Genomic DNA, 27,613 nt, shown 5'->3' with positions numbered 1-27,613 from the left:
ATTGGTTTGGCATGAAGGGAAAAGGAATTAAGAATAAGTTAATTATTATAAATACTGTATTTCAATTAAAAAGTCAAAGGTGTAGCGACCATAGGGATTGGTCCTGAGAGTCGAACCCTCGGATTGGCCAGCAAGGTCAGGTGGTGTTTTTGGCGCCCAAAACCAGTCAGTGCGAAGAGAACTTCGAAGCGAACAGTTTGAGTTAATGGTTGTCTGTAATCTCGTTTGTTATACTTTGTAATTGAATATTGCTGCCGCAATAAACTTCTTTAACAAAGAACAAGCCTCCAGACTCGCCATATTGGTGACCCCGACGTGATCTAGCCGATCATCTACCATGGAGGGACAAGACGCCCCTTCTTCGGTTCTAACGCCCGGCGTACCGCAGCTAAACGCGGTCAGCGTACATCTTCCTCCGTTTTGGGCACATCAGCCGCACCTTTGGTTTGCCCATGCTGAAGCGCAGTTCCACCTGAGAAACATCGCGGTGGATGAGACAAAGTATTATTACCTGGTCAGTGCCCTACCGAGTGAGACGTCCGCGCGGGTGATGCAGTTCATCACTTCCCCTCCGGCAGAGGGCAAGTACGAGGTGCTGAAGGTACTCATGATTCGAACCTTCGGATTCAGTAGGCATGATCGAGCTGAGAGGCTTATGCACCTACCGGATCTCGGAGATCGGCTGCCGTCCGCCCTCATGGCCGAAATGTTGGCGCTGACAGGTGAGCACAAGGATTGCCTCATGTTCAAGCAGGCATTCCGAGAGCAACTTCCAGAAGATGTTAGGCTTATGCTCACGGATTGTTATTTTAAGGACCCGTGGCATATGCGGAGAAAGCCAATGCGCTCATAGCGTCAAAATCGAAAAAACACAGTTCGATCAACAGGGTCTCGGCACCATTAGGCAGCCCGCAGCGGCATCAAGATGGCGCCGCAACTCCCGCCATTTCTCCGAAACCCCGCCAAAAAGATCCGCACAAGCGCGGCAGGTGTCATTATCATCTGCGATGGGGTGGAGAAGCTCGCAACTGCCGCTCACCTTGCACCTTCTCGGGAAATGCCTCGGCCGATCATACATAGAGGCAGTTGCGATTGGCCAGAACCGACGCCTCTACGTCAGAGATCGATTCACGGACACAGAGTTCTTGGTCGACACGGGAGCCATAGTCAGCATTGTACCGCCGACTGACCTCGAAGCCCGATCGGGTAAGAGAGGGCCTACCCTCATCGCGGTTAACGGTAGCCCCATCCGCACGTATGGTACGCGGACAATGTCTCTGTCTTTAGGCACCCGCACGTACGAATGGTCGTTTATCGTCGCGGAAGTCGGTCAGGCGATCCTGGGCGCAGATTTCCTCTGGGCCTTTTCGCTAGTAGCCGATGTCCGAGGTAAAGGCTTTCGATCTTCCGCTAGCAGCGATGAGCCCGCTGCTCCACCGCCCGCCACCCCGCCCAGCCCGACTGTCCAGGCCGTTGTCGCGGCCTCCGACCCGTATGCTGCGGTCCTGGCTGAGTTTCCGGAGCTGCTCGTTCAGCGTTTCGTAGACCCTTCTGCAAAGCATGGCGTTGTCCATTACATTTCCACTGAGGGGCCCCCCGTTTTCGCTCGGGTCCGGAGGTTGCCGCCGGAGAAACTGATGGTAGCGCGTGAAGAATTTCAGAAGATGGAACATATGGGCATTGTCCGTCGGTCCGACAGCCCGTGGGCCTCTCCGTTGCATATGGTCTCCAAAGCATCTGGGGGGTGGAGACCATGTGGAGATTACCGACGCCGTAACGCCGTCACCACGGCAGACCGCTACCCCATACCGCACATCCAGGACTTCTCGTCTAGGCTGGAAGGTGCCACGGTATTCTCCAAAATTGATTTGGTGCGGGGCTACCACCAGATTCCTGTGCATCCGGAAGACATACCAAAGACTGCCACGATCACTCCGATCGGGTTGTTCGAATGGTTGCCTATGCCTTTCGGTTTGAAAAACGCGGCACAGGCTTTCCAGCGGCTTATGGACCATGTTGGTCGGGATTTTTCTTTTGTTTTCATTTATTTGGATGATATCCTGGTCGGCAGTCGCTCGGAGCAGGAACACCTGGTCCATTTGCGGACCGTGTTCCGGCGGCTTCAAGACCACGGGCTCATCATCCACCCCTCCAAGTGTCAATTTGGCCTCCCCTCTATTGATTTCTTAGGACACCGGATCACCTCAGCCGGCGCCACTCCTTTGCCCGAAAAAGTGGAGGCTGTTCATGCCTTCCCGCGTCCCACCACAGTAATGGGGTTGCAGGAGTTCGTGGGGATGGTGAATTTTTATCACAGGTTCGTGCCGGCAGCGGCATGGATCATGCATCCGCTCTTCCAGTATCTCGCAGGCAAACCTGTCGAGTTGGAGTGGTCCGCGGCCGCTGAGACGGCCTTTGAGGCAGCTAAAGTGGCTCTGGCAGACGCCACCATGCTCGTCCACCCAAGCGCCTCCGCCCCCACGGCCCTGACGGTCGATGCGTCAGACGTGGCGGTGGGAGGGGTTTTGGAACAGCACGTAGAGGGCAGTTGGCAGCCCTATGCGTTTTTCAGCCAACAGCTTACCCCAGCTGAGCTGAAATATAGCGCCTTTGACCGAGAGCTTCTGGCTCTCTATTTAGCTGTCCACCACTTTAGGTATTTTCTAGAAGGCCGCCCATTTGTGGCCTTTACTGACCACAAGCCATTGACTTTTGCTTTTTCAAAAGTGGCCGACCCATGGTCGGCCCGCCAGCAGCGGCACCTGACTGCCATCTCAGAGTTTACCACGGATGTCCGCCACGTCGCGGGTAAGCTTAATGCCATTGCTGATGCCCTGTCCAGGCCAGCCATTTCCCCAATTTCAGCGGTGGAATGCGAGGTGGATTTCCAGGAGCTTGCGGAGGCACAGCGCCTGGCAGACACTGCCTCAGCATACCAGTCCACCACTTCGGGGTTGAAGTTGGCCCAAGTGGCTTGCGGGCCTGCGGGTACAAAAGTCTGGTGTGAATAAACTGCCAGTTTCTTCAAATGTTTCAATGTGTGTTCTACATAGAGGAGCATGAGGTGAGGCGCACGCTGCGGGCCATCAATCCAAGGAAGGCTACTGGACCCGACGGCGTCTCTGGACGCGTGCTGAAGGACTGCGCTGACCAGCTGGCTGGAGTCTGTACGAGAATTTTCAACCAGTCTCTGGCCCAGTCCACTGTTCCATCCTGTCTGAAGTCCGCAATCATAGTCCCCTTGCCCAAAAAACCCCACATTTCCAGCCTCAACGACTACCGGCCAGTCGCACTCACACCAGTGGTGATGAAGTGTTTTGAAAAACTGGTCCGGGGTCATATCACATCACTCCTGCCCCGAAGCTTTGACCCCCACCAGTTTGCGTACAGAGCGAATAGATCCACAGAGGACGCTATAGCCACAGCCCTCCATGCTGCACTGTTCCACCTGGAGCAGCCGGGGAGCTACGTGCGGATGCTCTTTGTGGACTACAGCTCTGCCTTTAATACAATCCTTCCCCATAAACTGGTGGACAAACTGGGGGACTTGGGACTTCCACACTCCACCTGTATGTGGATAAATAGCTTCCTGTCAGCTCGCAGCCAGAGAGTCAGAGTGGGCCATCACACATCCACGGCCCTCAGCCTCAGTACCGGCTCTCCACAGGGCTGCGTGCTGAGCCCCCTGCTCTACACCATCTATACACATGACTGCACCCCCGCCCACCACAGCAACACCATTGTCAAATTTGCGGATGACACTACGGTGGTGGGACTCATCACCGGGGGGGACGAGTACGCCTACCGGGATGAGGCGGAGCAGCTGACAGTGTGGTGTGGAGAAAATAACCTGCTCCTCAACACCTTAAAGACAAAGGAAATAATAATAGACTTCAGAAAGAATAAAACGGACATGGTACCATTAACTATCAGAGGGGACTGTGTGGAGAGGGTGGCGGATTTCCGCTTCCTGGGAATCCATATTGAGGAGGACCTGACGTGGAGCGTGAACACCTCTGCGCTGCTGAAAAAGGTCCAGCAGAGACTGCACTTCCTGAGGGTGCTCAGGAAGAATAACATCACTCAGAGACTGCTGTTGTCCTTTTATCGGTGCTACATTGAGAGCATCCTAACATACTGTGTATGCGTATGGTACACCAGCTGCACAGCGGCTCAGAGGAAAGCGCTCCAGAGGGCCATTGACAACGCCCAGAGGATTGTCGGCTGCCCTCTACTTACCTTGGAGGACTTACACAGTTCCCGCTGCATCAAAAAATCCCAGAGTATTATAAAGGACATTTCCCACCCCGGACACTCCCTGTTTGAACTGTTACCGTCAGGCAGACGGTACAGATCTACAAGGACAAGGACAAACAGACTTAAAAATAGTTTTTACCCCACTGCTATAAAGGCACTAAATGTAGCCGCCAAGGAACGCAGGGGCGATACATAATAAGAGACTGTGAAATCGACAGAAGGATGTAGGGTTGGGTGTTTATGCGTGCTATTTTCATGATATTTATTTTAGTTGTTTATCTTTTTTTAAATATTTTACCTTGTATGTATTGTTAGCTTTTAGAAATGTTTGAATGGTGCACTGACTGGCTGACATTTTACAATTTCGTTGTACATGGCTCATGTTACAATGACAATAAAGGAACTATTCTATTCTATCTTGTAAGCTTTCAGCGAGAATTATATGTTTACTTATTTAATACAAAAATGACAATAATGTTTGTAATTATTTTGATAGCTCTCTCTACAAAGGTCAAGCAGCTTCAAACGCTTTGAGCGCTCAAAGCCACCATCGTCACCATTGGTTACTGAGCAAGAGCCCATCATAACTGAAAATGTAAGTCTGTGAATTACTCTGTTGCAGAAAAAGTGAGAAGGATTTTTTCAAAGAGGAGGCAGATTATTGCTAATAACAATGTTATTTTTAAAGTCATGAAACAGGTTCACCTTGTCCGTGTTAACCGGGATGCTCCACCCAAAATAGTAACATTTGCTTGTGCCCGTCCCACATCCCTATAAATCTTTCCTATCCATGTACTTGTACAAATGTCTTTTAAATGCCATTATTGCATCTGCTTCTGCGACTTCCTCCGGCAGCTCATTCTATATTTCTACCACCCTCTGTATGAATACGTTGCCCTTGAGGTTCCTGCAAAATCTTTCCACTCTCACCTTAAAACCAGGCCCTCTATTTCTTGATTCCCCTACCCTGGGAAAAAGACTCACTCACCCTATATGGTGATTTTTTTGTGTGATAGTAAGCGCCAATGCAGCATGAAGAAACTATTTATTGTGGGTCACACCTTAATTTAGTTCTGGTGTTTTGCCAATTAAGCCATTGTATTTTATGGCAAAATTATATACAAACGTGAGTTGTATGAGGCATCTGTCGATGGTTCAGTGGTCGCTCTGTAGCATTTGAACAAAAATGCTGTGGGCTATACTCTGTTCTAGAGACTTCAATAGAAACATTTACTCTGACAACCCATTAATACTGTATACTGAGGGAGGACTGCACTGTTACAGGAGCCACCTTTCAGATGAATCATTAATATATCTGCTCTCATCAGTGGATGAACCTGATCCCATAGTAATATGTCAAAGAAGCGATGATTTATTCAAATCATCAGGACAATATTAATTCCTCACGTTCAATTTAACATATCATCCTGTCTGTATGGACTTGCTGTTTTTTTCTGCATTTAGCAGATCAATTCAACTTTTTCTTTCTTTGCAGTATTAGATACGAAGTTGAACCATTCCCATGAAAACCCATTGAATCATCTTTTAGAATAGTTGATGACCAACTTAGAAATATGTAATTTAATGCCTATTGAAATGGCTTCAGTCTTATATGCTTGCCTGTTACATCAGAATACAAGTTCAACCAACTGACTGGACCTTGGTTTCACTTACAGGCAGAGATGGGTGATGGTATAGCAGCCAGCTCAGAAGAGGTCACCAAATCTGGAAGCAAAATTGGAAAGAAATGGCGAGCAGTTATTTCACGTACTATGAATAGGAAGTCTGGTAAAATGATGGTGAAAGCTTTATCAGAAGATAAGGTAAGAGCACTTCAGAATTTCAACATGTCATCACAATGCCAGCAGACGGATTCTGATTCTTTTACATTGTGAATTTACATTAAATGGAGAAAAAAAATGTGGTTCTGAGAAGGATTTAAACTCCTGTATTTAAACTTCTGCATTTAAGATTTAAACTTCAGATTTAACCTTCTGCATTTAATCTCTTACGGTGCAAAGTGATTAGATAGCCATGATAGAGATGAGCTGGTTGAGACCACTAGTGGGAAAGTCTAGGACTAGAGGACATAGCCTCAGAATTAAAGAATGTTCTTTTAGGAAGATAAGGAGACATTTCTTTCATCAGAGAGTGGTGAATCAGTGGAATTCTTGCCACAGAAGTCTGTGGAGGCCAAGTCAGTGGATATTTTTAAGGCAGAGATAGATAGATTCATGATTAGTACAGGTGTCAGAGGTTATGGGGAGAAGGCAGGAGGGAGAGATAGATCAGCCATGATTGAATGGCGGAGTAGACTTGATGGGCCAAATGGCCTAATTCTACTCCGATTACTTATGACCTTATGACCTTATGGGACCATGAAACCAGAAATGGTTAAAGTGGTGTAGAGCAGCAGAGGTGTCACAAAAGTAAGTGGGAAACAACTGGCTACGTTTGGAAGAAATTAGTTCTGAAGCATAAAGAGAGTTTGAAGAAATGGTTCTCTCAGGCAGTCTTACCTGTGAAATTAAGGTGAGAGGTAGAAGTGGCTTGTGCAAGCTTGGGGAAATAGGAAGCTCAAGATAGTGCAGGGAAAATCTTGTGGAAATGAAATAGGTTACTGGGAGACAATGGCCGTGTGTTAATGGTAATGCCACAGGAGGGATGAAGATATGTTTAACAGCTGATGTTCAACTTCTGCAAACAAGAGATCAGTTTGCCCAATGACAAGAACAGCAATGATGATGTTGGGATTGCTCCTTTGTAAGAAGAGTGTTGTAAGTTCAGAGTGGGGCAGGCTAGTGGAAGAAACATAGAAAATAGGTGCAGGAGCAGGCCATTCGGCCCTTCGAGCCAGCACTGCCATTCTATATGATCATGGTTAATCATCTAAAATCAGTACCCTGTTCCTGCTTTCTCCCCATGTCCCTTGATTTCATTAGCCCTAAGAGCTATATCTAACTCTCTCTTGAAAACATCCAGAGAATTGACCTCCACTGCCTTCTGTGGCAGGGAATTGCACAGATTCACAACTCTGGATGAAAATGTTTTTTCTCATCTCAGTCCTAAATGGCCTACCCCTTATTCTTAAACTGTGACCCCTGGTTCTGGAAGAACAAATTAAGACAGTCAATGCTGCATTGACAATGAGAGAGGGTAAGTGATCTGAATGAGGGAGGCCTACAGACAGGGTAACTTTCAGCCAGACATGTCTGACTTGCATTTTGTTTAGATAGAGAAGAGGGAAGATAAAGTTGTGTCTGTCGGTGAACTCCTTCAGTTTATGTACATTATCACACAAGTATTACAGGTACTGTAATGAAGCATTCCACTTCAAAATGATAGTTGACAATGGTTTAAACAGAAGCAAAATCTAATTCATTAGAATTCAACTATTTCTATTTTTCATCTTTCCCCCCAAAATAAACAATCTCACCATGAAATCATTTATTCTGTAATTCAATGCAGGTCATCACATGAATCTCAGCAGTTGTACTTCAAGGCAAGAGCTGACAGAAGATCGGGGGCTGGGTTGAAACCAGTTAAAGATTCTGTAATACAAAGAGTGATCAACAATTCAGTGAACTGTAGTCAGGAAATGTATTGACAGTTATAGGCAGTGATGGAAACTTGGAAGTGGACTCTTGATTCAACTGTAAGAAAATATATCAAGATTGGCCATTCAATTGGCAGTCCAATACAAGTTGTGGCTCATATTGACCTATTGCCAACTTCTTCCTTCAGAGTGAAAGTGGAGAAGAAAGCCCCATGTCTCCAATGACACCTGATGATCTCATGTACCTAAGACTAGGGGACAGGTCATACTCAGCCAGTGAATCAGAAGAGTACGTCCACAGTCCACTCAGCAGAAGGACATCAAGCGGTAAGTACCATAGTTAGCAGCACAATGAGATATGAGATCCATGGGAATGTGAAAACAAATTACATTTGAATGTGTTTAGAAATGAACACGGCAGTCATACTGAAAGGTCCCTAAAATGACATATTGTTCAAGATTCAAGATTCAAGATAGCTTTATTTGTCATCCAAATTGGACGAAATTCAGTCACCCACAGTCCAACAATAAAAGCACGTAGTTGTAGTTGCATTCTAAATATTACAATTTTTTCCACTGATAAAATTTAAAATAGGAGCTGGCAAATATTTATGTGATTTTAATTAAAGTTGAGGTTCAAACAATGAAGATAATTTGCCTCATTTAATCCTTGCCTTGCAATACTACCATGAACTTCATTGAAAGCCTGTGCTCTCTTTTCACTTCAATACTTTTGTGTTCCAATATTTGAAGCAGGTGTAATGAACTTCCTTCAGGAATTCTTCCCTATTTATATCCAATAAATGTCCCAACAGAATTTCCTTTACTTATCTTTGAATGTACAGATCACCTCAGCTTACTGAATGGAAGCATTTCCAAAGATATTTTTGAGAAACAGGCCAGGCACAGATAGATTTGGAGTTTTGAACTAATCCCCAGTTCTGCCTTGACTTGCTTCATAGATATGTTTCATATGCCCGAGATATTTTCTCAGAGAGAGTTATGCTTCAGCACTTTAGTTTTGAGATGTACATCATGGCTGATATCTAGTCATATGACAACTTGATCCAGGGGTGGATCTCCCTGCAGATTTATGATCTGAGAGGAATTCTTGTATTTTATGTTTCCATCAAACCATCCTCTCACCCCATATACCCGCTGAAATCCATTCAAAGGTAAAAAGAGTAAGAACACCTATTAAGAACTAATGAGATATATAATTTCACAAGTGCTGACCATACAGATAATCATGATCAGGTATATTTCATTCCATCAGTACAATTTACCAGTGTCCAAGAATACAAAAAACGTAGAAGACTATTGTGTGGCTTTGAAAATTAAAAAAAATCTGCAGAGTCTGTAAAACCTACCAGGTCACGCATCATCTGTGAAAAGTGAAACAACAATATTTTAACTTTGTAGCTTTCTTGTAAAGATTTCTCCCAACTCATAAATCTACATTAAGTACACTGTATTTTGAAATATGATTTAGAATTTGTCCAAATTCTAGTTGTTAAAATTGCTTTTTGTTTGAAAAAGCTAAATTCAATCGTGAAATTGTAGGACTTTTTCCCACTCTGCAATCATTGAAAGAATAAATACTTCCAATGACCTTAACATTAACATTCAAGAAAATCATGCATTAAAAGGTAGGAAGTAATTCAGCCCAAATACCCCAGGTGCTCAGATGTCATCAACAGTTGTATTGCCTCAACCGTTCATCTTTCTGTCAAGCCTGGCATTATGTTTGTTGTGCAAAAAATTAGTTTGTATAGGAGTGTTTTGTGTCCAATGGGCATATATTGCAGTTTGACCACTTGACACATTCAGTCACCTTTGGCAGCACCTTACAGAGGTATGTGAGGAGAAAATGGGTTGGGGCAGGATTAGAGTAATTGGTAGTTTGATGGCTGATGTAGACTCAGTTGCCCAAAGAACCTGTTTCCATGCTGTGGCTCACTGTGACTCTAAACCGTTATAGTGGCAGAGAGTTTCAGAATAACCATGGAAGTTGATTAAGAACCACTGAACAATGGGAGACAAAACGTATACAATGGAAATAAACATATTCTGTAGAACATAGCATGGATTGAAATGAAATTGTACCAGGCAATTTTGCAAGTTTTTTGAAGGAAGTAGAAGCAGGCAGCTCAGGTTAAGGGAATGGGATGAGACTGGAGGCCAAAGAGAGAATATTCCACGAGGAGACATGTCTGGGAAACAATGGATTGTTGGCCATGACCCTGTAGAAGGAAGGAGCTGTCAAAGCACTGATGTACAGTGATTGTAGTTTGACAATTTCTAGCACGATCAATGTTCTATGTTTACCAGGTGGAGATCCATTTTCCTCATATTCTGAAGTCAGCAGTAGAGACAGTGTCCAATTAGAGAACCTCCCACCCCCATACCTTGGGCCTTTCTGTGGCCGGGCAAGGGTCCATACGGATTTCATCCCAAGTCCATATGATGTTGAATCTTTAAAACTTAAGGTAAGACATTGGTTTGTTGCCTCCTATGGATTGATACTCAAGAGTACATTGTTCACTGAAATCATAATGCAGGAGAAAAAGCTGTGTTCATGGTTAGTATAGATGATGGAAAGCCTTTATGCAAATTGAGGTCTTTTTGGTATTCAGTTAGTGCTTGACTTCATATTAATTTAATAAAAATACTACTTAGCAAAACTGAGTTAAAGCCAAAAATAAACTGAAAGGTTTCCTTATTGCACAAGCAAAGTTCTGAACAATGAACTGTTTATGTACCATAGCTTTCCTTTCCTTGAGTATTAATATCACATATACGCCACAATATCAAAATTGTGCAATCTTTCCAACAGATTCCCACAGTAGCTCCAGCAGGTCTGACAGATTAATAGTAAGCTCCACCAAGACCCTGATACAATAGGTTGATCAGGAGTATTGAAAGATCTGATGAGCAGAAACTCTATTAGCACCCACAAGAGGTGACACAGCTATGGGAGGAGATTTTCAGGTTTGGGAGATCACATTGTATCTCCTGTAACATCAGATGTTGGTAGCAAAGACCAAAGACCAAAGACCAAAGAATTGGAAGTACCTTCCAATTCATCCCACCAAAATACAACACTTCACAGTTATCAGCATTAAATTTCATTCACCAATACCAATATCAATATCATATGGTATGGACACCAATGTCCATATCATCTTGAAATCTATTCCTAATCTCTTTACAATTTACTATAACTTAAAGGTTTCTATCTTTGATTACCATTGTTTCCTAATGGTTTCCCAATTTTCAATCCATGCTGCTTTTTATTCCATGATATTCAACCTTAATGACCAACCTATTGGATCACATCATACCAAAAAATCTTTGGCAAAAATCTTTGGCAATACCAACAGGTATTTCCTTCATTGATCCTGACTATAAATTCAATTAAAAAATCAAGTTAGTTTGACGCAATTTATCTTTTACAAAATGTATGTTGGCTTTATCTATTCAATCCACACTTCTCCACATGATTATAATTTTGTCTATGATTACTGTTTTGAGAACTTTCTCTTTCTTGAGATTAAACTGATGACCTGCAGTTATTAGCTTTATACCTATTCCCTTTTTTTCAACTAAGGTGTAGTACTTGAAATAATCCCTCCCTCTGACACCAGCCCTCGGTTTATAGTCATCTTATGGCCAGGGTTTCTGCAATTTCTTTTCCTCAGTGACCTTGGATGAATCCCATCTGGACAAAGTAGTTTATCCATTTTAAGTGCAACTAACCTTTCTACAGTCTCTTCTTTATGTCCTTTAGCTCATTCAGAATCTAAATCACATCATCCTTTGCTGAGACTCCAGCAGCATGTTCTTCCTTGGTGAAGTGTGATGTGTCATTTAAACCTTCACTATGTCTTCTGCCTCCATGTATATTTCCTTTGATCGCTGGTTGGCCCCACCTCCCTTTTAACAACTCATTTTCTGTCGCATATTCATATTAAAATATTTGTGATTTATTTTTGTTTGCTGCTTGTATTTTCACAAGCTCTCTCAATGCATGCAAATTGGCACCTTGCATTTGTTCTTTTCTTCTGCTCTATTTTACTGTCCCGCTTTTGGTCATCCATACAACACTGTTTTCAATTTCCATATCCCGTCCGTTCCCTGCGGCAGTATACAGACCGTAACCAGAACCATCTCCTGTGTAAATGCCTCCCATTATCATATCATATCATATAATATATATACAGCGGGGAAACAGGCATTTTCAGCCCACCCAGCGATCCCCGCACATTAACACTATCCTACACCCACTAGGGACAATTTTTACATTTTACCCAGTCAATTAACCTACATACCTGTACGTCTTTATAGATTATATTTCTACCCATCAAGTTTTTAATCCCAATTCCTTTAGGACCTCTCCTTGTACCTCTCCTTTATCTTGAGGAGTCTCCTTTACCTAGAGCTGATTTTTTTCTTTTTCTCATACAATTAATCTTCTGATATCATAGAGCAATCTCTTTCTCTAAACATTCCTAGAACTGAGCACAAATGCAATGATTGGCCCTGTACAGAACACACAACAATTCCATGCCCACCCACCTCAGAACAGCATTATTATTTTGGTAATAAAATAATGCAGCCTTGTGTGCAGAAATGAATCCATGGAAAGATTACAACATGGAAAATAAATAATCAGTGGATGAGTAAGCGATAGGGCTCATTTCCGGTTGCAAATAACATGCATGATCTTTAACCTTGTTCTATTTATCTAACTTATTTTCTACTTACTGACAGAAGGGAGATATCATTGACATTATAGAGAAACCACCAGTAGGGACATGGACTGGCATGCTGAAAAACAAAGTTGGATCCTTTAAATTTATTTACGTCGATATTCTTCCGAATGAAGTAGAACAACCTAGGAAATCAAGGCTATTCACCAAGAGCAAAAGGCCAAAGCCCAAGAACCTGCAAGAGTTATTGGACAGAATTAATCTACAGGTGAGACATTTTACACCGTTGACATTGGAGAATGCATGGGTTTTAATTTACAGAACTACACTGCGAGGGGGTTAAATTCTGTGAAAATCTTATCACTTCCAGAAGGCAACTTATATGTTCAGCAAAAGCATATTATGGTTTTGTGTAAAGTTAATGGCAAACACACGGATTTTCTGAATCTTGTCATTAAAATTAAAAGCAACTCCTGTGGTTCATTTAAAGTCAGGCATACCACATTAATATTCATTGCTATAACACCCAGTGGTAATAGAGATAGAATTTGTAAATAGACTTATTTAGTCAATGGTCAATTAACAGCCAGTGGTCAATTGTGCATTGCAAGTCATACGATCACAATATACATTGCAAATGCAACATTCGCTCCCTGCACAAGCATTAATGCATAGTTGCATTGATAAAATTAATGACCAGCATGTATATGAGAACACCACCACCTGCAGGGTCCTATCTAAATTACACGCCATCTTGACCTAGAAACATGTCACCAATCCTTCCTCGTTGCTGGATCTCCATCCTGAACCTCACCGGCCAATGACTCTAGGGGTATAGCTTCATCAGAGGACTGCAATTGTTCAAGAATTTACCTCACTACCAATTCTCAGTCCCAATCAGAGATGTACAAGACATAGGTGAGGCCGCATTTGGAGTGTCGTGTTCAGTTTTGGAATGATGTTGTTAAGCTGGAAAGAGTGCAGAGAAGATTTACGAGGATATTGCCAGGACATGAGGGCCTGAGCTAAATGGAAAGGTTGGACAGGTTTAGGACTTTATTGGGGTGATCTTATAGAGATGTATAAGATCATGAGAGGAATAGATTGGGTAAATGCACAGTCTTTTACCCAAAGTAGGGAAATCAAGAACCAGAGGACATAGGTTTAAGGGAGAGGGGAAAGATTAAAGGGAACCTGAGGGACAACGTTTTCGCACAAAGGAGGGCGGGTATATGGAACAAGCTGCTGGGGGAAGTTGTTGAGTCAAGTACTATGGGTAATATAACAACATTTAAAGGACATTTGGACAGGTACATTTATAAGGAAAGGTTTGAAAGGATATAGGGCAAATGTATGCAGTTTGGACTAACGTAAATGGGCATCTTCATCAGCATGGGCAAGTTGGAACAAAAGGCCTGCTTGTGTGCTGTATGACTAACTCTATGTAGAATAAATGCTGGACCCTGTCATAGCTGATGTGAGTGGCAGAGTTTCCGGTACCCTTCTAAAATGTCAAGCTGAATTTCTCTTCATACAGCACATTACACCATTACTTTCCCCTGTGTGGAACTGTCCAAGACGAGTGGACATTGGCTTTGTCTCTCTGAATTCATATACTTATGCAAGGAATTTCAGTCATTCAATCATTGTGACAAGGTCCCACATAGGAGATTAGTGGGCAAAATTAGAGCACATGGTATTGGGGATAGGGTACTGACATGGATAGAAAATTGGTTGACAGACAGAAAGCAAAGAGTGGGGATAAATGGGTCCCTTTCGGAATGGCAGGCAGTGACCAGTGGGGTACCGCAAGGTTCGGTGCTGGGACCCCAGCTATTTACGATATACATTAATGACTTAGATGAAGGGATTAAAAGTACCATTAGCAAATTTGCAGATGATACTAAGTTGGGGGGTAGTGTGAATTGTGAGGAAGATGCAATAAAGCTGCAGGGTGACTTGGACAGGTTGTGTGAATGGGCGGATACATGGCAGATGCAGTTTAATGTAGATAAGTGTGAGGTTATTCACTTTGGAAGTAAGAACAGAAAGGCAGATTATTATCTGAATGGTGTCAAGTTAGGAAGAGGGGATGTTCAACGAGATCTGGGTGTCCTAATGCATCAGTCACTGAAAGGAAGCATGCAGGTAGAGCAGGCAGTGAAGAAAGCCAATGGAATGTTGGCCTTCGTAACAAGAGGAGTTGAGTATAGGAGCAAAGAGGTCCTTCTACAGTTGTACCGGGCCCTGGTGAGACCGCACCTGGAGTACTGTGTGCAGTTTTGTTCTCACAAATTTGAGGAAGGATATTCTTGCTATTGAGGGCGTGCAGCGTAGGTTCACTAGGTTAATTCCCGGAATGGCGGGACTGTCGTATGTTGAAAGGCTGGAGCAATTAGGCTTGTATACACTGGAATTTAGAAGGATGAGGGGGGATCTTATTGAAACATATAAGATAATTAGAGGATTGGACACATTAGAGGCAGGAAACATGTTCCCAATGTTGGGGGAGTCCAGAACAAGGGGCCACAGTTTAAGAATAAGGGGTAGGCCATTTAGAACGGAGATGAGGAAGAACTTTTTCAGTCAGAGAGTGGTGAAGGTGTGGAATTCTCTGCCTCAGAAGGCAGTGGCGGCCAGTTCGTTGGATGCTTTCAAGAGAGAGCTGGATAGAGCTCTTAAGGATAGCGGAGTGAGGGGGTATGGGGAGAAGGCAGGAACGGGGTACTGATTGAGAGTGATCAGCCATGATCGCATTGAATGGCGGTGCTGGCTCGAAGGGCTCAATGGCCTACTCCTGCACCTATTGTCTATTGTCTATTGTCTATTCATGGCTCCAAATGCTTTGAGAAGACAGTACAATGGCAAATTGCCACATGCATCAAGAATTCCCCCAAAAATGTGAGAAAAAATAAATAAACATTAATTAATTCTATTAAAAAAGGAAGACCTCAACATGTAACTTTTTGTTGAACACTCACATGCACGTCCTTGAGTACCGAAAAACAATTAACTTTTCAATTGTCTTTGGTGCAATATGGAGCTACCTGTGACGTTAGCGGAGGTTGAGGCAGGCAGCTCAGACCTCTGCTCTGATGGTCGAGATACTATTGGTAGTATCTGGGTTTTGGAGCTGAATAGGACCCCACTACCAACTGTCTTTGTTGCCTCTTATTAGGTACAGACACATGAGAGGAAATGGTTCAGGAATTGGGAGTGAGGGCAGTGCAAGGAAAGACAACTGGCCCACCAATAATCATAACACACCTATCTTTCATTTCACTGCACATCGAGTATGTGTATGTGACAAATAAATTTGACTTGACTTGATTTGACTTGACTTGATCTAATGTGATGGTTATGGTTGAGTGCACAGATGTTCACCTTGTTACACCTTGTAACAAAGATGAATTGCTGTGCCTGCCCAAGAAAATTGGTTATCCTTCCAACCCAATTAACACTGAACCTGGTTGTATTATTCTAACCATTGCCCAAACAATATAAGATATTGAACCTTGGGTAACTGCTGGTCTGAATAGTTTAGCACAGTGTACCAAGTTTTGTTTTTGCCCTTTGTATATTCTGCTTCTGTTTCAAAATACTATGCTAAAGGCAGGTGTGGAATAACAGTGAGAGCTATACTGTGTATTCCTTTTCTAGTTTCAAGATTGTCAGAAGGGGAAACTGAGGTTGCATTTCCTTTCCAGATTAAATGGCAAAAAAACAGCTTTTCAAGTAGAAACTTGAATAATTTAAAGAGCAAGTATGCAAGCAGGCAAAAATTGAAAAAAGAACAAAATAGAAAATGCTGAAAACACGGCACATAGGGCAGCATTTGTGGAAACAGAAACAGAGTTCCTTTCAAATTCCCAAGTTCACAAGTTATAGGAGTAGAATTAGGCCATTCGGCCCACCGAGTCTACTCTACCATTCAACCATGGCTGATCTCTGCCTCTTAATCCAATTTTCCTGCCTTCTCCCCATAACCCTTGACTCCCGCTCTAATCAAGGAATCCATGACCTTTCCTCAGAACCATTGAATAGATAATGGGATCTGAGGAAAGTTCAGTGAGAAATGATTAGTGGAGGCCGGTGCAGTTGAAGAAATTAAGAGTTGGTGACTCTGATGGCCTTAGCAGATTCTCTGCTGAAAGTTCATTGAGAATTATTAATAACAGGGGAACTAATAATGGACGGTGGTGTTAAATGAAAGAACAATTCAGGTCAGGAAACTGGGAGAAATTACATTGTATGAAAATTTCTATGGCATTTATAACATTAGACTAAACCATTAGAATCAAAAGATTTAATATCCTATCAAACGTCTCCTTCAACGTCTGCAGTAAGATGCTAGAGATGTTCGACCAATCGGTAGTAGCCAGTGGCATCTTCTTCGCTGTAATGTGCTGGGACAAACTCATCAGGAAGGCTGGCTCCGTCCTGGGGGCGGAGTTGGATTCATGGGAGGTGGTCTTGGAAGGGAGAATGCTCCTCAAAACTGCGGAGCATCTTGGACAATACAGCTCACCCCTTCCATGACACACTAGTCAACCTGAGAAGTACATTCAGCAACAGACTGGTTCCACCATGATGCAGAACAGAACGCCACAGGAGATCCTTCTTCCCTGTGGCTATCAAACTGTACAACTCCTCCCCCTTCTGTCATGGGGTAGACTGACCATCCCCCCCAACCCCCCCCCCCCCCCCCAAATCTTTGCACATCCCCAATCCGTTCCACTCGTCACTTTAATTTCATGTTTCATGTATCTTGTGTTTTATGATTGTTGGCAGATCAATTTCCCTCCTGGGATACATAACGTTCTAACATATCATATTGTATCATATCGTCCAACGACACAGTTCTTCCTCAACACGACATTAAACTGAATTCAAAATGACGTTTTTAAGACATGAATGAGGCTCATGCCAAAGTGATAGCTAGAGATAAATATTTGGAATAAATCGCTGCCATCAAATCATTTCAACATTCAAGACAACCCATAAATGTATTCTGTGATATTGAGACAGAGAATAGATTGCAAACTTCAGGACTTCGCCCGACATCATTGTGCAAGCTGTCCATGTCTGCTATGTTTCTCTTTGTTGTCAAACTAGAATATGGAAAAGGAAATATCCGTCAAATGGAAGGAGATTGTTATAATTTTTCTACTGACATCTTTGGAAAAAAGAGCTGCCTTAAATGAGGTTCCAAATTGCAAGCATTCCTGCAAGTTTTAAAAGGGTGTCAAAACAAAAGGCTGTTAAATTTCTTTCAGCAGTGATTTTACATCCTCATTTAGTCAAATGCAACTCGCATTTGCAATTCAGTAGCTCCTTAAACAGAGAAGCTGCAAATTGTGATGCAGGAGACTTGTCTAATGTGCAACAAATTGATGTGGCAAGTGAAAACACATTCAACAGAAGCCATGAGTCTTCTCAATGTTTATTGAAATAAATTTCTACCCATCTGGTACAGTTTATCAACAAGCAGTGTGATAAATGAGAGATGGTGGAAGTAGAAGTGGAGGTGGAAGTGGGAGATGACGACAATCTGAGCAGCATTATCAAACGTGTTTTCAAAATGGAACCAAGGGCAAAGAGTAGATGAGAAATAGGAAGGAGCAAATGTGAACTTGGGAAGAGAAGATGTTACAGATGTTTTTATGATGGCTACAACTGGATTTATAAGAATGGAAGCAAGCAAAAACCGAAAATGTCGGAGGCAAGTAGAGAAAGCAGGAAAGGCATTGCAGGATGAGATGATCACCCAATGTAGGCTGCAGACAGATTGGAAAGATGGATAAAAGATACAAAGTGCTGGAGGAACTCAGCAGGTCAGGCAACATATGTGGAGCACATGGATGAGCAATGTTTCAGGTCGGGCCCCATCTTCAGATTGATTATTGTGGGGGGGGGTGTCTGGCAAGTGATGGGTGGATGTTGTAGGAAGGAACTGCAGATGCTGGTTTAAGCAAAACATAGACACAAAATGCTGGAGTAACTCAGCGGGACAGGCAGCATCTCTGGATAGAAGGAATGGATGACGTTTCAGGTCGAGATTCTTCTTCAGACTGAATCAGGGGAGAGAGAGATACAGAGATAAGGACATCAAGGGTTATTTGAAGTTAGAGGTCAATGTTCATACCGCTGGGATGTAAACTGCCAAAGTGAAATACGAGGTGCTGTTTCTCCAATTTGCGCAGAGCCTCACTCTGATAATGGAGGAGGCCCAGGACAGAAAGGTCAGTGCGGGAATGGGAGGGGGAATTAAAGTGTTTCACAACCGGGAGATCAGCTAGATGTAGGGAAACTGAGCAGAGGTGTTCAGCGAAACGATCGCCGAGCCTACGCTTGGTCTCGCCTACATATAGGAGTCCATACCTGGAACAGTGGATACAGTTGATGAGGTTGGAGGAGGTACAAGTGAAAGAGGTTCACCTGAAAATACTGTTGCGGTTCTTGGACGGAGTCGAGGGGGGAGGTATAGGGACAGGTGTTGCATCTCCTGAGGTTACAAGGGAAAGTACTTGGGGAGGGGGTGGTTTGGGTGGGAAGGGACGAGTTAACCAGGGAGTTGGGGAGGGAACGGTCTCTGCGGAAAGTGGAAAGGGGTAGAGACGGGAAGATGTGGCTGGTAGTGGGATCCCGTTGGAGGTGGCGAAAATGCTGGAGGATTATTTGCAGTATGCGATGGCTGATGGGGTGAAAGGTGAGGACTAGGGGGACTCTGTCCCTGTGGCGACTGGGGGGGAAGGGGGAGCAAGGGCGGAGTTGCGGGTGATGGGTGGATACAGGTGATGGAAGGGTTTTGATTGGCAGCTCCTAGTGTCTTCAGAGAGATGGGATGGTGGTGGATGGAGGGTGTGTGACTTACCATGGTCACTTACAAAGGATTCATTTGTGACTAAGAAAAACTTTTCAATGCTGTACCATGGGATGGAAACCTGCAGAGCATCAAACAAGGTGTTGCAGAGCATCAAACAAACCTGCAGAGCATCAAACAAGGTGTTGCAGAGAACCTGAGCACAGCATTGGGAAATGAAAAGGATGTTTGGGGAAGGAAAAGCAGATTGGAATGCGGGTGATAGTATGCAATGATAGAAAGATTGATGGTGGTTTTCTCTGAAGAGAAATCTTTTAAGTCTCTGCACTCCTACAATTTCAGCTTCTCACACATTCCTGGTTTTAACTGCTGCAGTAGGAGTGTTATGGTAGTGATGCAGGCAGAGCTGCTGCCTTACAGTTCTAAGGACTCCTGTGTAATTGAATGTGCATTCTCCCTGCACCCCCATTTGCTCCAGTTACCTCCCATTTTTAATTGTCTACTGCAAACTATCCCTTAATATATACAAGTGGAATGTTGATGGGCATGTTAGAGAGAATAAGTTACAGAGGTACAGGGAAATGGGGCAGCACAGTGGCACAGCGGTAGAGTTGCTGCCTTACAGTGCAAGAGATCCGGGTTTGGTCCTGACTACCTGTGCTGTCGACACAGAGTTTGTACATTCTGTTTGTGACCACGTGGGTATTCTCCGGGTGCTCCGGTTTCCTCCCACATTTCAAAGGCGTGTGGGTTTGTAGGTTAATTGGCTTCTGTAAATTGTCCCCAGTGTGTACGATAGAACTAATGTATGGGTGATTGATGGTCGACATGGAATCTGTGCACTGCAGGGCCCATACACACACACACACACACATATATATATACACATATACATTTACATATACATATACACATATATATATATACACACATAGACATATATATATATATATATACACACACACACGCATATATATATATATATATATGTGTGTGTGTGTATATATAAGCAGCTTAGAGGGAGGGATGGGAGGGGAAAAAATATATATACATACACGCGTATACATATATACACATACATATATTCACATATGCACATATACATATACATGTGTATATATATTTCTTTCCCCCTCTCCCATTAAGCTGTGTATATGTGTATATATATATATATATATATATATATATATATCCTTTCCCTCTCTCCCATCTCTCCCTCTAAACTGCTTGCAATCTTCATTGATCAATTCATTGGTTACCTGGCTTGCCGCCTCTTCTTGTGGCTGAGCAGTAACATGCAGCAGGTGTTGTTCTTTAGACAAGGTATCTAAAGAAACAGCATATTGCCTGCTAACCAACATCCCTTCATGAACCAAATCAGACTATTCCTCCTATTGCTGTTTGCATACAACTTTTGCATCCAAGTTATTTTAGTTTTTGTTTTGGAAAGTTCATTTGTGGAAATGATGCGAGGAGGTGGTTTTTTTTGGTTCCAAATAGCTTATTATGAAATTACTAGGAATTTAAGAAAAGAAAAAAAATATATATATAATCGCCACATGCTGTAGAATTGCATGTCAATTAGTTAATTTCTCCGAGTTATGTGATTTGAAGGCCAGAGTTTTTAATGAAGACACATTTTCAGTTTGGTTGAATATGGTCTGGCTGCTGATTTTCTCCGCAGCATTTTGTAATAATGCTGGATCTTTTGTCCCTCTGTAGCAGGAGCTTACTTCCACTTTGCTGTTGAACGGTTACCAGACTCTCGATGACTTTAAAGAGCTGAAAGAGACACATCTGAATGAACTGAATATCCTGGACCCTGAGCAGAGAGCCAAATTGCTCACAGCTGCTGAGCTACTCATGGACTATGATAGTAGGTTGATTTCTTTGCCTATGAATAAACCAAGAACCAACAATGATTGGTTGCGTCGCCAGTTGGTGGAAGCTCAATTAGCTTCCACAATGGAAACTGGCAGAAAACATTGAACTCCTTCACATTCAACCGCTCCTCCCTTGTGAAAGACTGAAGGATTTACCTTTGATTGGATTGTTTTTAAATCAAATCCAATCAAATTACATTGTCTGCTGAAAAGATCCACATTTAAAAATGAAATATTCTTGAAAATAAAATTGGCAGTTCAAGGCTAGTTCGAATGTTTAACCTGATCTTCCTATTAAGGGCAAAGTATTGGACAGCGAATCCAAGAAAGGTTTAAACATCCACTAGGATCAAAAACACATTGACATTGATAAATCAGAACTCTGATTTTAAAAAGAAGGGTTTGAAGAAGGGTCTAGACAGGCAAGAGATGCTGCCTGTCCCGCTGAGTTACTCCAGCTTTTTGTGTCTATCTTCGGTTTAAACCAGCATCTGCAGTTCCTTCTTACACACTCTGATTTTAAGTCTGATTCACACTGTTTTATATGAAATGTCTTCAACTCGTGCAAGTTGTAGCACAGATTAATGAATAATGGCCAGACTAAGCAAGATCATGAATACAATCAAGAGAGTGAATAATGGGAGAAGAGATAAAACAGGATGCATAATCAGCCACTAATCAAATTCCTGCTGATATTGCCATTTCTGCCCACTCTCATCAACTGTATTGTTTCCATAACTCTCCAACCTTCGACTGACTACTCAGCATAGATGATGAATTTTAGTAATTTCAGAAAAATATTCTGCTGCAGAATTTTGAAATTATCACATCTATCTCACATCTATCAAATCAAATGTAACAAATAGAAATAAGCAGTAGGATCTTGCATTCAGCAATTGAGTTGAATTTTGGCCTGGTTCCCTTTCTTTTGATTATAAAGAAATTTTGGTAAGAACACTAAAATACTCCCCGATTTAAAATCTAACCATAGCAACTTTAACGTCCACCTAAATTAGCCGATCAGGTTCTTGTTGTAACATTTTATGAATAGAGCATACCTGTGGCAATGTTTAATTCCCTGGTGCTGCATTGACATGTTACCCTCAATTGGCACTTGAATCCAAAAGTGAAGTTCAAACAAACAATGACTCAAAAACAAAAGTACCAGATTTGCCAAGCTGATGGCATTTTAGTATTGTAGTACACGATATCATTAGCCATTGATTATAGGTTTTAATCCAAGTTGAATCTGCAGCGGATGTGTGTTTAATGTTGGATTAAACCAGGCATTGTCAAGTTGTCTAGTTCTATTCCAGGGTTCCTCCGAAATAGAATGCTTCCTGAAAGAAACCCAGCCCAAAAAGGAATGGGACAGGTCTCGTTACAGATTAAAGCTAGAAGCCAGTGTTACATTGTACACAATTCTCCATTTAACTGTATGATCATGCAGAAGAATATTGTTCAATGCTTTCCAGGTGCTGGCTATTCTAGTAACAGAAATACTCAACACAAAAAGTGCCCCGTCTCCATGCCAACTCCTTGAAAGACCTATCGAATTAGATCCAATCCCAGATTTAGCCCAGAATCATTATTAATTTACAGATAAAAACATTGTACAGCTACTTTTAGATTATAAAAGTGGGAGGATCTTTTATTTTAATATTGCACTTCAAATTCAAATTTATTTTCTACAATTTTGTAAAACATTATTTCCTGGTGATATTTTAATACAAGTAGCAGTATTTTAATACCACGCGTATACTCTTAAAAACAATCAATTTTTCCCATCTATAAAGGTATGCGATATTGATCGATTAAAAACATTGTACATTCCACAACAATGGTGAATATAATCAATATTTTTGTGTTTAAATTTTGATGGGGTGAATTGATTCACACATTTCATCTGATCCTACTCTGATCCTACAATCAAGGATGCTATAGTGGGCTAAAGCTAAGAGAGAATGTAATACCTCTTTAAACATGGGACAGAAGTACAGTGGTTTCCCACATTATAACTAGGTTGTCAAGTGGGAAACCTTTAGTACAAGTTGTGCTAAAGAAAATTGCTTATTGAACACATTTGCACTGTTGAAATTACATAATTTAAGGGCCTTGTTAGTCTGTTGGCTGACAACTTAAAATTGCTATATAATGCTCATATACTTGATGCATTCTTTACAGCTGGAATTGAGACAGAAGAGCAGGAAGAGAATACTGACGCACAACTCTCAAGCTCAGGTCCGCTGTGTGATATTCCACGGGACTCGGGCTGCTACGAAAGTTCGGAGAATTTAGAGAGTACACCAGAAGATTCAGAATTAAGCATCACTGAAGAGCAAATTCCAGAGCCTCCTGCTGAAAATTGAGCCACATCATTCAACCAGTTGTTCAATGGACTATTAAGGTTGACATGCAGGGGCTTCAAAAACGCAAAACATAGCAGCTTGAAATCTGCAACTCTTGTATCGAGCCACAACATATCATAATTAATTGAGGAATGCTGTGAATAGGAAAGCATTTTTAATTTTGTTTATTGTTTACAGTATGTTTTCCTGCATGATATTCAGCTTTAGAAAGTTAGGGAATATTTTGTTGGAATTTGTGTAGTAGAAATCTTATGCATGTTCCACGATCCAAATGGGATTCTATTCTCTGGGGATTAAAGGACTGACAGAAGTGAGTTCTCCTTGCAAAGGAAGCACTTCATCTGCACATGTTTGCCCATTTATTTAAATCATTGATATTTCTTTAGTTGAAGCTGATTCAGTAGAATATTGAAGATGTAAAGATAATTTCCAAATCCTCATTATCAACAGAGGCCATGTTCATTGATGTATGGGCAAGTTAACAATGGTGTTTTGATCCACAAAGTAAGTGGACAAAAGAACACAACAGCCATCTTGAAGTTTCCTCTAAACCCATCCCCTAAAGATGGCAATCGCATAATGCACCTGTGGTTCTTTTCATGACAAATGGGCTCCTGGTGGTAGGTGCAATCATGTAAAAATGATGAGCTATGCATTTTATATGTATAGTTCATGAATGGATCATTCATCATTTTAAAATTCAACTAGTTTTGATTGAAGATTTTGTACTGATGTTAGCCTAACTTTGAAATTCAATTTTTTACAGATCTGTAGCTTATCTTTATATTTTTCTACTTAATTTTAGAACTGGAGTGTACTTTGGTTTCAATAAAGCATTTATTTGGTTAAGATTTATCAGCTTTCAAAGGTTTTCTCATTTTTGTTATTTGTCCATCTAAATTATCAACAAGTTAGGGGAAATTAAGACATAGATACCATATCTCCTCAAAAATGTTTAATAAGAAAATGGCTAGAGCTATACATTAGACAGGGAATTGCAGATGCTGGAATCCTGAGCAAAAAACACAAAGTGCTGGAGTAACTCAGCACGTTTTTGGCTGATCCACAGTTACTGCAGCACATCTATATACTAAAACTCTCATTTGTTTGATGGTTTGTTCCTGAACTACAGACAAAACGGTACACGATAGCGCAACAATTTTAGGCCCACCTCACTCACCATTGTCCCTTTGGTGCTAATGGAAGAAATTTCATTGAAATCCGGAGGGAGGATGGAGGGCAGGAGGGAGGGAGGGAGGGAAGGAAGGGGGAAGGGGGGGGGGAGGGGAGGAGGAAGGGAGGAGGAAGGGGGAGGAGGAGAGTTGGGGAGGGGGGGAGCGGAGGGGAGGAAGGAGGGGGAGGGAGGGAGAGGGTGCTGCACCAATGCAGGAGGTTTGAGCCCAATGGGTCCACTTGGTCTAGTTTTGATTAAAACTATACATCGTCCATTTTCCTGCCCAATCCCAATTTCCTGTGTGTTTAAAACAAATCTTACTCTTGTTTGTAATGATTTTGAGCATCCATGGTCCTCAAATTGTAGATAATTCAAAGGATAATTACAATTCCTCCTCAGTTCAGTCATCAGAGGCCAATCATTTACGCTAAGATTAGTGTTAGAATAGTGTCACAAAATTATTCAAGCTATTTGCAACTGGTATTTAGCAAAGAAATGAACCTTGCAAAATGTGCAATACCTACCATTATTCCATCAGTTCCTGGTGATTATAGGTCGCCACCATCAGTTTTCTAACACGAATGATGGAAGTTAAACCATATACAGTCAACATTTTATTCAAAGTATATGCGGTTTATTTAGCAGATTGTATTTATTTTGGGTGGGCTAGATATTGGACATTCTATTCTCAGAGCCACGGACTTCCAGAGAAAACAGTCAGAAACATACAAAAGCAGGAAATTATATTGCATTGATTAGTCCAAATACTGATTATGATAGAAACCTTTCTTTAAAATGAATGTTTATTTTTGCATTTATATATATGTGCCGTACACGCCACTAGCATGTTTCCCTATAGTATAATGGAATTCTGCCTTTAGTTTAGTTTAGAGATCCGGTGCGGAGACATGCCCTTTGGCCCACCGAGTCCGCACCGACCAGCGATCCTCGCACATTAATGCTACCCAATACACATGAGGAACATTTTACATTTATGCCAAGCCAATTAACATACAAATCTGTATGTCTTTGGAGTGTGGGAGGAAACTGAAGTTCTTAGAGAAAACCCAAGCAGGTCACGGGGAGAACATACAAACCCCGTACAGACAAGTACCTATAATCGGGATTGAACCCGGGTCTCTGGTGCTGCAAGGCAATAGCTTCTACATATTCCTTTATTGTAATTACTTATTGCTTTTAGTTTGGTTTAGTTTTGCCATGTGTTCGGAGATGCAATGAAAACCTTTGTTTTTATGTACCATCCAGACACATCACTCCATGAGCAGGAAAGGTTTACAGGGATATGTGCCAAAAGCCAGTAAATGGGATTAGCTTAGATGGAGCATCTCGGTCAGCATAGACATGTTGGGTTAAAGGGCTGGTTTACACTAGGAACAATGGTAGTGGATATGAGCAGATCCTCTTCTGGGACAAAAGGCAAAATTTCAGCACCATCTTGCAACCTTTAAGTCTGATCTTGGCCAAAGGAGAAATGCATTTCTTATTTTCACAATTCACGGCCCACTGTCCTGGTGGTACTGCACCAGTGATGTTGGGTTTGTCAAGCCCTGCGCAATGCTGTCGGTTCCGCTAGCTGCCACTGTCACTGTGCCGCTGCTGCAGGTTTTGCCCGCTCACTCGGCTGCTGTGGGAACTCCAGTGGCTGCCTCTCGTGCCCATTCCAGCACCACGACATGCGGCCATTGTAACGGCATCCGCTATTGCCTCCAGCAGCCGACCCTTCCACTTTCATGCGCCGAGGTCACCATGTACCGCTGCCCCAAACTGACCAGGGAACTTTAGGGTGCTTTCCATGAGACGCAGGGGGGTGAGCTCAGACCATTCACAACTAACAACTTTCCCCATTACCATTACAACGATGGGTAGCAACAAACCATAAATTGAGAAGTAGTGAGCAAAAATGTGGTCCAGTTTTAAATATTCAGTGACTCCTTAAAATTCCTCCATATTTTCAATGGTTGTTGTATACTTGAAGAAGTAATAGAGTGCTCCTCCTGCTGGTTGTCTCAACATGCACAAACTAGACCCAATAATTGAAACTCAAGGGCCCAGAAATTCAGCATGCCCATTACAGGCTCAAATGTGTACTAACAAGTCCAAAACTGCAGGAGGGATGCACGTGCGTATTCCCCACAAACTGGATTATGGTGTTCCCAAGGATATTCAAAATATACCTCAGAAATATTTTTTTAAACCAGCATTAAAATAGTCACACTTCTTGTAGAGAAGTATAAAAAGTATAAATGGCTTTTCCAATCAATTTTATGTTCCTTCAAGTAGAAAGGAGTGAAACAGAACATCACATTGCTTCCAATTTAATGGTCAACATTTTCTACTTGGGTGTTTGAATTCAAAAAGCATCCTTGCTCCTTTAGAACAATGGCAAACATAAGTATCCCAGCTTCCAAGGTAATTTAAGTTAAATAATGTGAAATGACTCTAATCAACAAGGAGCATGATAACAGCTTCACCCACTAGATCCTGCCAATTAAACAATTAATACATTTTAATATTTAATTTTGCATTTCTAGAAGTGTCTCGAGACCGTATTACCACAACAGATTAAAATACGCAATAGTTATTTATTCAGGGCTCATTACGAAAATGAACACTTTCCCCAAGTCCCCAAATTACCCATTTACAAACTGGCCTCAATATCAGGAAAATATTAGCTATAAACTTTATTATCAAAATTAGATTTTGGACAAGTTATAGGAGGATGGGTACCTCATTATAGGAAGGTGTGAAGACAAGGACCAGAAAAGTTATAAAAATTATTCTTGAGAGGAGAGGCTACAACGTAATGGATGAATTAGTG

General features: G+C 42.1%; 1 protein-coding gene across 1 annotated transcript in view; it reads left to right on the top strand.

The window, feature by feature from the left end:
- The window catches only part of sash3 (SAM and SH3 domain containing 3), a 48,914-nt gene extending 24,546 nt beyond the window's left edge, over positions 1 to 24,368 (top strand). The window contains exons 2-8 of the mRNA XM_078411982.1: positions 4,754 to 4,852; positions 5,934 to 6,080; positions 8,002 to 8,140; positions 10,145 to 10,302; positions 12,587 to 12,793; positions 21,071 to 21,224; positions 23,416 to 24,368. Coding sequence (XP_078268108.1) covers positions 4,754 to 4,852; positions 5,934 to 6,080; positions 8,002 to 8,140; positions 10,145 to 10,302; positions 12,587 to 12,793; positions 21,071 to 21,224; positions 23,416 to 23,600 — 1,089 coding nt within the window. The 3' untranslated portion in view covers positions 23,601 to 24,368. The remainder of the gene's footprint in view (positions 1 to 4,753; positions 4,853 to 5,933; positions 6,081 to 8,001; positions 8,141 to 10,144; positions 10,303 to 12,586; positions 12,794 to 21,070; positions 21,225 to 23,415) is intronic.
- Positions 24,369 to 27,613: the final 3,245 nt, after the last annotated feature.

This window comes from Rhinoraja longicauda, chromosome 15 (assembly GCF_053455715.1).
Source record: "Rhinoraja longicauda isolate Sanriku21f chromosome 15, sRhiLon1.1, whole genome shotgun sequence".
Classification (NCBI taxonomy): domain Eukaryota; kingdom Metazoa; phylum Chordata; class Chondrichthyes; order Rajiformes; family Arhynchobatidae; genus Rhinoraja; species Rhinoraja longicauda.
This window is presented reverse-complemented; position numbering and strand designations above follow the sequence as displayed.